General features: G+C 50.9%; 1 protein-coding gene across 2 annotated transcripts; it reads left to right on the forward strand.

Moving 5' to 3' along the window:
• The first annotated feature begins 4,120 nt into the window (after positions 1 to 4,120).
• LOC116282274 (F-box only protein 27-like) lies at positions 4,121 to 7,725 on the forward strand. 2 transcript variants are annotated; one of them, XM_072968790.1, is made up of 6 exons: positions 4,121 to 4,186; positions 4,445 to 4,798; positions 4,959 to 5,070; positions 5,155 to 5,253; positions 6,108 to 6,243; positions 6,925 to 7,725. In XM_072968790.1, exons 1-6 carry the CDS (start codon positions 4,180 to 4,182, stop codon positions 7,066 to 7,068), a joined length of 852 nt encoding a protein of 283 aa, XP_072824891.1. In that variant the 5' UTR covers positions 4,121 to 4,179; the 3' UTR covers positions 7,069 to 7,725. The 2 variants fall into 2 exon arrangements, with proteins under 2 accessions (XP_072824891.1, XP_072824890.1); XM_072968789.1 differs by having other exon boundaries at positions 4,445 to 4,810; positions 6,925 to 7,724.
• Positions 7,726 to 7,989: the final 264 nt, after the last annotated feature.

Below are 7,989 nucleotides of genomic sequence, written 5' to 3' on the forward strand. Positions count from 1 at the left end.
CGATGGCATTCCCAGTATTCCACCCTGCCCTCAGAGACCTCAGCATCTCCATCCTCCATCATTCCATTTCCGTCTTGGTGACCCCAATCCCCCAGCTCCATCCCATTACCCCAAGAATTCCATCCTACCTGGAGAGCCCTCTGCTCCCTCCTCAGCAATCCATCCTGCCTTAGTGACCCCAATACCTACCATCACTACCTGTCTCGCTCACTCTACATCTTCTGTGTATCCACCCTCTTCCTCCCCAGCCCTTCCCGTCCCACTCCCATTTGATCTCCAGCTTCCTGAGGACCTCCTGCCTGAGCAGAGCCAGGCTGAGACACTCATTCCAGGAGCCAGGACCTGGGGCTGGGACCCCTTCCTGGTCCCTGGCTCACTCTGGGAGCACCAACTGCCCATAGACACATCTCCTGCCACCAATGCAACCCCACTACTTGTGAGTTTGTAAGCTCCAAAGCATTCTGCCACCAACAGTTGTCCCAGCCCTGGGAAAGCCTGCCTTCTCCAGGTGATAGCCTCCCCAGACAGCTAGGGCCCCAGTTCCCACGTCTGGTGGAACCTAGGCACTGCACACCCACCCGCCCCACCCCCAGGGCTCAGCGACATCAGGAGGACCCAGGACAGTTTGGTAACCCAGCCACCTCCACTGACACCTCCGCGTTGGCCGTCAGGTGAGCTCTGGGGCAGCTGGGTCTGAGCAATGCAAACAAATTAAGCAAGAATTAGCCCTGGGGCTCCCGGGCTAACTTCCAGGCTAGCATAACTGATGCAGTTATGGGCCATGTCAGGAAATGTCCACCTCTGGGAACAAAGGTGATGATCCAGATTTAATTCAAGAAGAAATTGAGCTTCTGATAGAAGACATATGACTTGCCCAGCTCAGGAAGGGCAGTGCTGGGCGGGTCTGACTCCAGATCAGATGAACACCGGCACTGTGCCGCCTCTGGAGGGGCTGGGGTCAGTGGGGATGCGATTGTCATTGCCCTAGGGAAGTCAGTTTCTGCTGGGGACTCTGTCTCTGGCATGAGATGCAGAGGATGAAGGCTACGGAGATTCCTGGTGGATGATGGACAACCTTTCCTGAGCCCTTCCACCCAGGAAACATGATGATAATGGCAGTAACAGTAATAACAGTGCCGTGTCCCAGTTCAGGCACTTTGCTGATTCTTTTAGGAGCACTATTTCATCAGCTCCTCTCAACTCCCTCTTGACTTGGGCCTTGCTCCCATCCCATTTTACAAAATGAGAAAATGAAGTTTGAGGAGGGCAGCAGTCTCCCCACACAGTGGAATCCGATCCACAAGGAGGAGGCTCCAGCTACATCCCTGCAATTATTTGTGCCGGATGCCTTCCAGTGCTCCAAGGTTCATGAATTTTCTTTCTGCCAACTGGACTAGGATCTCCCCCCAATTTCCCAACTACATCTCTGGCAGAGAGATGCACCTGCATCCACACAACACATCTGTGGCCATCCTTGTTGCCTCACTCTGTCAGAGCCAACCCCCTCAAAAATATATATAGTAATTAATTCTCATGGAGCCTTTACCATTTTGAAATGAAATATTAGATCATGAAACCTACCACCAATGAGAATTATTTAAATGTTAATAAAATGCCCCCAACACATATGTATAGTATAGAGGTGAAATAAAAGACAGAAATTTATAATTAAAAGAATATGCATTTGAAAATGCAAGTGATGCTCGGGCTTGATCTTAATAAGATTCAGCTACTCAAAGTGCAGTCCACGGAGGGCAGAGATCAGCATCCCTTGCGAATTTGCTACAAAATGCAGACCTGATTCAGAGTTTGGATTTTTAAATCTTCCCTGGGAATTTGATAGACCCCCCTCCAAGATGTTTGGACCTCTCTGTGGATCCCTAAAGCTTCATAAGACCCACAGTGGGCACCGAGTGATGAAGAGATTCTGTAGGTTTTCTCACTTGCAGCACAAGCAGCAAAGAGCCAACAAAGTCAAGGACAATCTTCCGATTGACCCAGTAGCTGCATTCCTGGAGCATCCGTGTCTATTAACACACTTTACATTTACATGCAAGCTGGAATTGGGTTCTAGACTCAGATATACAGCCTTCCCTGCTACATGGAAACACACGGAACTTTGACTAGGAGGAGGAATCCTCCTAGTTCTTGTTCTCCCTGGGGTGGCCCTGCCCTGGGCACAGCTTCCAAATAGCATCCCATTACTGTGACACCAAAATGCACCCACAACTTTCCCCAAATGCCCCTGGGGTGCTTTGTACATCCTCCTTTTCTGGGAACCATTACTCTCTAACCATTATCTTCTAGGTGGTATGGACTTTTGAAACCCAAATGTATTTGTTTGTTTGTTTGTTTTTTGGAGGGGGAGGTAATTAGGTTTACTTACTTGTTTCTAGAGGAGGTACTGGGAATTGAACCCAACCTCTGGCACGCTAAGCATGCGTTCTACCACTTGAGCTATACCCTCCCCCTCCACCTGCATTTCTTTTTCTTTTTAATCAGAGTACAGCTTGGGATGTAATTCTGAGAATTAACAGAGATTGTCTCTGAGGAAATTGAAGAATAGAACAGAAAACTGGCTAGTCTGTATCTGCCCCTTTATCCTACTTAAAGTCTTTAACTTTTTTTTAAAATCGCTTTTTGAACTCATGATTGGATCGTAATCAATTTTCATGATCTCATTATCAAAAAGATTCCCACAGCTTACACATTACATTAAAAATAAAGTATTGCTAATGGACAGAACGGTGTGATTTCTAAGATTTGTTTCAAATTCCCTGGGCGAGCAAGTAGTGGGGAGTAGACATGAAGGCAGACTGGTCCAGAGTGAACTGTTGGAGCCAGTGCTCTTACTCTGTTCCACTTTGGGATCTGTTTGAAAACCTCAATAGTCAACATTTTCTTGAAAATCTATGTATTAAAAAGAAATTAGGCCCATGTAATAGTCAATACATCTCTCAGCATTCAGGGTCTCCCCACTCAGACTGCTTATCCCCCATTCCCTTCTCTGCTCTACTTCCCGCAGCACTGATCATGCTCCAACACACCACGTAATTTACACGTCACGTCTATTGCTCATTATGGTCCGTGTGAATTACAATCAGATTTAACACTTTTTCAGTAATAAAACTGTTTCAATCTTTTCTACATTTGTGGAGAGGATTTCAAGGAGAGGGTGTTGGCAGATTTTATTTTTAATGATTTCCGCAACAGCATGTAATTGGCTAACTCTGCCTCCTGTTCATCATGTCTCTCCCCCTAGAAGGAAGGTAAGTTCCATGTGGGCAGGAATCCATGTCTGGTTTTACATCCTGATACTCAAGATTACGTAGGTAGGTTGCTATTTTATTTTTATTGGATAGAGGTGATACAGAGGTTCAAAGCAGGATTCTAGACCCAGCCTGGCTAGGTTGAAACCCAGCTCTATCACCTACTAGCCTTGTGACCTTGGGTAGGTCACTTGGTCTGAGTTTTCTCACCTGTGAAGTGGGCACATACCATTATCTACTACAGGATGTTGCTACCCTCACTGGTAGAATAAATGCTCGCTGAAGGCTGGCTGGGGTTATCACTGGTCAGAGCACTCAATCAGAGAATCAAATAGAAATGCATTTGGTTCCTGCTGGAGCCTGTTTTCTCCTGTGAAATGATCTCAGGGATAGTGATGTCTGTCCCTTAAAGGTGACGGGAATTTTTGCAGGAGCTAATGGGTATGAGGCCTCCCGCTGTAAGCCTGACCAAAATAACAGCAGTTGTTCAGCACCAAGTTAGGTGCTTACAGCAGGGTTAGGGACACTTCAAGGGGCCACTGATGTGGACTTAGAAAGGACAAACTCTAGATCCCAGTGGCCACCGCTCCTTTCCTCTTCTGCCGTGTCCTATTCTGTTGGGTAGTTACCCCACAGTCCGAATACACCCCAAATGAGGGGATGTCTAGAGAATTAGGAGGGCGGGTCAGGGAGGGGCTGATTGGATTGTGAGTCTGGGCAAGGCCGAGGGAGGAGGGGTCAGGACCGTGAGAAGGGAGGGGCCCGCAAGACTTGGGGTCACAGGGAGGTTGGGGGCGGGGCCTGGCAGTGCTGGGTATTAAAAGAGGAGGGGCGGGTGAATAAAAAGAGCAGAAGAAATTTGGACACATAAGGCCACGTGGAGGCCCACCAGCGAGGAGCACTGGCTGAGATGCAGGGTAGGACTCGGGGGTCCACGAGGCCGCAGAGGGGGTTAGCTACAGGGAGCGGTGGTGCTAGTGGTGAAAAGAGCTTTAGTCGGCCAGCAAGGACTGGTTGGGAATCTGGGGACTTGAGGACCGGGCGGGGGTCGGGGGGCGGTGAGGATGGGGAGGCAGCTGACGGGGTTGAGGCTGACAGTCGTGGGGTGCGGGTGGCAGGGACCGGGCTGGCTGAGGCTGCAGGTCCCTGACGTCTTGACACTGACTCTCCCGCAGGGGCACCCGGGCCAGGCGAGGAGCCCATACGTGCCTCTGCCTCCAGGGGCAGGCCGGCGCCGCAGCCCGAACCCGAGGAGGAGCTGGGCCTGAGCCAGCTGCCCCCGGAGCTGCTCCTGGCGGTGCTGAGCCTCCTGCCCCCGCGCACGCTGCTCGGCCGCTGCCGCCAGGTGTGCCGGCGCTGGCGCGCCCTGGTGGACGCCCCGGGCCTGTGGCTGAAGATCCTGGCCCGGGACCACCGCGCCCTGTGGCCGGTCGTCCGCAGCTGCCTGCCGCGCGCCGACGCCGCCAGTGCCTGCCTCCTGGGCCGCTTCTGCGCGCGCGGACCCATCGGACGCAACCTGCTGTGCAAACGTGAGAGAGAAGGTGGGGAGCCCAGGAAAGGGGATCGTCCTCAAGGGAGCCGGTGGGAGGGGCTGGAGGGGCGGGACCACACGGGAAACCACTGGACTTCTCCCTGGGACCGCGGGCAGCTGGAGGACGAGTAACCGAGACAAATATTTTTCTTTAACAGGAAGCCTCCAGAAATCAATGATGGTGCAGGATTTGGGCGACCTGGCTATGGAGGAAAGCTGGGAGGTTATGCCTAGGGCCCCTTTGCGGGTCTGCTTCCGGTCTCCCTACAGGTTAATACCTTTTATCCCCCAAGGGCCAGCGGGTTGTTTGTGAGTCTTTGCCTAGTCTCATTCACCTTTCTCCCTCTTTTGTAGGTGGTATCATAAGAAGAAGCAAGTGTTGGACCTGGAGGAGGAGGGTTTCTGGCCTGAACTCCTGGATAGTGGCAAGATTGAGATTTGTTTCTCTGACTGGTGAGTGTGATGATAAAAACAGCCCTGGGCTGAGCCCTGCTCTTTTACAGGTGACTCCTCCATCCAGGCCTCCTAACACAATCCCTTAGGATAAAGCAGGTCGGGAGATGACTTAATCACCATCAGAGTTTTAGGAATTATCAGAGTGCCCTCCCTGAACCCCTATCCTATCCCCCAGAGGGAACTGGATTGGAAGATATCAGGCAGGGTCCAATACAGAGGACTTGGGCTCAACTCAGACTTGTCTGTGAATGAGACGATTCTTACTTCAGGACGAGGCAAGATAGGATCGTTGGGTAAGAGTTCAGATTCTGGAGCCAGACCCTCAGGTTTGCACCCTGGCTTTGCAGCTTTGTGGGGCAAGTCAATGTGCCTCAGTTACCCTATCTTCATAAGACAAGGTTATATGTCAAGCACACAGCCAGTGCTTTGAAGTGTGAGCTGCTTAGGAACTCCTATGTTCCGTGGGTGGCTGTTCCCTATTGTAAGACCATCTATGTGGGTGTGGCCAGCAGCCACCAAATCACATTGGCAGGCCATCCAATATGACCCAAGGACCCCAGGCAAACAAAGATACTCCTGTCAGCATAATATTCAAAGGGTCCAGAGATTACCTCCCCAAAGCAGAGGGCAAAGACCATACCTTTGGACAAGCCTATGGGGGAAGTAACTTGAAGAGCACTGCTAGTTCATCAGTGCAGGTGAGCCAAGCCCCCAAGTGACAGAGATGGTGCTAGTCCCTGGGACCACATTGTGGATTTGCACACATGGGAAGTCCAGCCAGGTGGAGGAGGCAGGCCCAGCCAAAGAGATGGGTGGTAAGTCCAGCCTTCAAGTTCTCCCTTTTCCCACAGGTGGACAGCCCAACAAGACATTAACTCTATATATCGGCTAACCATCCAACTTCTAGATGCCAACCAGGCCATTCTGGATCAATTTTCTACTACTCTTTTCCCCATCCGGAACAGGAGACACACTTCCTTCCTTGAGGTGAGTCTCTGGGGTGAGGGGAAAGGAATGTGGGGCTTACGATGATCAATTTATTTCTCCATAAAAAATTTGCCCTAAAGTTTAGTGGCTTAATACAAACGGCAGTGATTCTATCACCTCTCCTGGTTTCTGAGTGGGGCTCTGCTGGGAGCTTCTGGCTCCAACTCTCACACAGTTGCATTTAGACACTGGCTGGAGCTGGGGGCAGGGTGGGTGCAGTGTGCACACAGCAGCTGGTGGTTGGCCAGCATCTCCTGGTTTAGTCTCAGAGCTTGGCTGTGGGACCTCTGTCCGTGGCCTAGTTTGGGCTTCCTCACAGCATGGCAGCTTCAGGCCAGTCAGACTGCTTCCTGGGGGCTCAGGGCTCCCCCATGAGGGTTCCGGAGAAACCAGCAGAAGCTGCGTTGCCTTTCTGACCCAGCCTTGGCGGTCACTAGGTGAAAGTTACTCAGCATCATGTCTACCACACTCTTGGTTACAAGCAAACCCGCCCAGATTCAAGGGGAGTGGGGATTAGACGCCACCTCTGGATGAGGAGTGGTCTGATTCTAGAAGTACAGGGGGCACTGGAGGTGCTATTGCAGCCATCTGTGGAAAATTCCACCTGCCAGAAGGCCCCAACCTCGGGTTTTGAGGACAAGGCTGTGGCACAATGGGACTTACCTCTTTCTCTGCCTACAGGTCAGCCATGTGTTCTCCAACCTCAAGAAGGGCGTCCGCTTTGTGTCTCTTGAACACTGGGTCCGTGAAATGGAGTTCTGTTCCAAACATTATGGAATCTATCTGCCCAACTCCAGTGTGATCGTGCAGGTCGTTCTGTCCTAGTCAAAGGACTGTCCTTGCAAAACCACCTGACTGTGCCTTCCAGGAGCTGCGACCATTGGCTGGGATATCTTGTTCGTTAATCAAGGGCTTGTAGCTCCCTGGCATCTTGATCTCCTGAGTCCATTCAAGGGTCTTATTGGGCCCTGTCTTCAGTTTCTGGAAGCTACTAGAAGAGTTCCTCCATCAGATTTAACTGCTGCTGTTTCTCTAAGGCGGCCCCTGTTCCACTGAGTGGGGACCCCCTGGTGAGCACAGGGAAATGCTGGAACTGGAGACGACTCCTCACCCGCCCCTCAAGGCCCTTCTGTTTCAGCCCCAGTCCCCTCTGCCCTTGTCTCCTCTGTTTCTGCTCAAGAGGCTTTATCGCTGCCTTCTGGGAAGCCTTCTCCTCCTCTCTGACTGCAGCCTCGTCCCTATGGCTGAGAGAATTCCCTCCTCCTCGGGTGGTGGACTTAACCTCCTGAGGTTTCAAGACTGGGACCAGGACTCACAGCTGAAAGTCAACTACCTCAAAACAAGTTTGGAGTTTGACGTTTCTGCCTACTCTGTGAAAAATGAAGTGGTCCCCTGAGCCCAACTCTACCCCAAATTATATGGTGTATAAAGTTCTTTTGTTATTTTTAAATCCTTTTGAAATACTGGCAGCACTATATCTGCCAATCATAGATAATAAATGTATTATTTTGACAAGTGTCACAGATCTTTTTAATAGAAATACAATGTTGCTGTCTTTCTCTGACTATGGGTTCAGAGTGAAGAGTTATCCCAAATGAGGAGGGAAAACTCTACAGAAGAAAACACCAAGATGGTCTCCAGTGGAAAGAGTGGAAGAGGTAGAACCCTATTTCCTAAACCCTAAGGGAAGCATCCCAGCGAAGGTTATCAATCAGGGTTAAAAGCATTAGGCAGGTGGCAGGTGTG

Source organism: Vicugna pacos, chromosome 9, assembly GCF_048564905.1.
Source record: "Vicugna pacos chromosome 9, VicPac4, whole genome shotgun sequence".
NCBI lineage: Eukaryota > Metazoa > Chordata > Mammalia > Artiodactyla > Camelidae > Vicugna > Vicugna pacos.

Coding starts and splice junctions, on each gene's coding strand:
- LOC116282274 (XM_072968789.1), top strand. Junction 4,811..4,958: donor GTGCAAACGTGAGAGAGAAG/GTGGGGAGCCCA, acceptor TTTCTTTAACAG/GAAGCCTCCAGAAATCAATG. Junction 5,254..6,107: donor GAGATTTGTTTCTCTGACTG/GTGAGTGTGATG, acceptor CTTTTCCCACAG/GTGGACAGCCCAACAAGACA.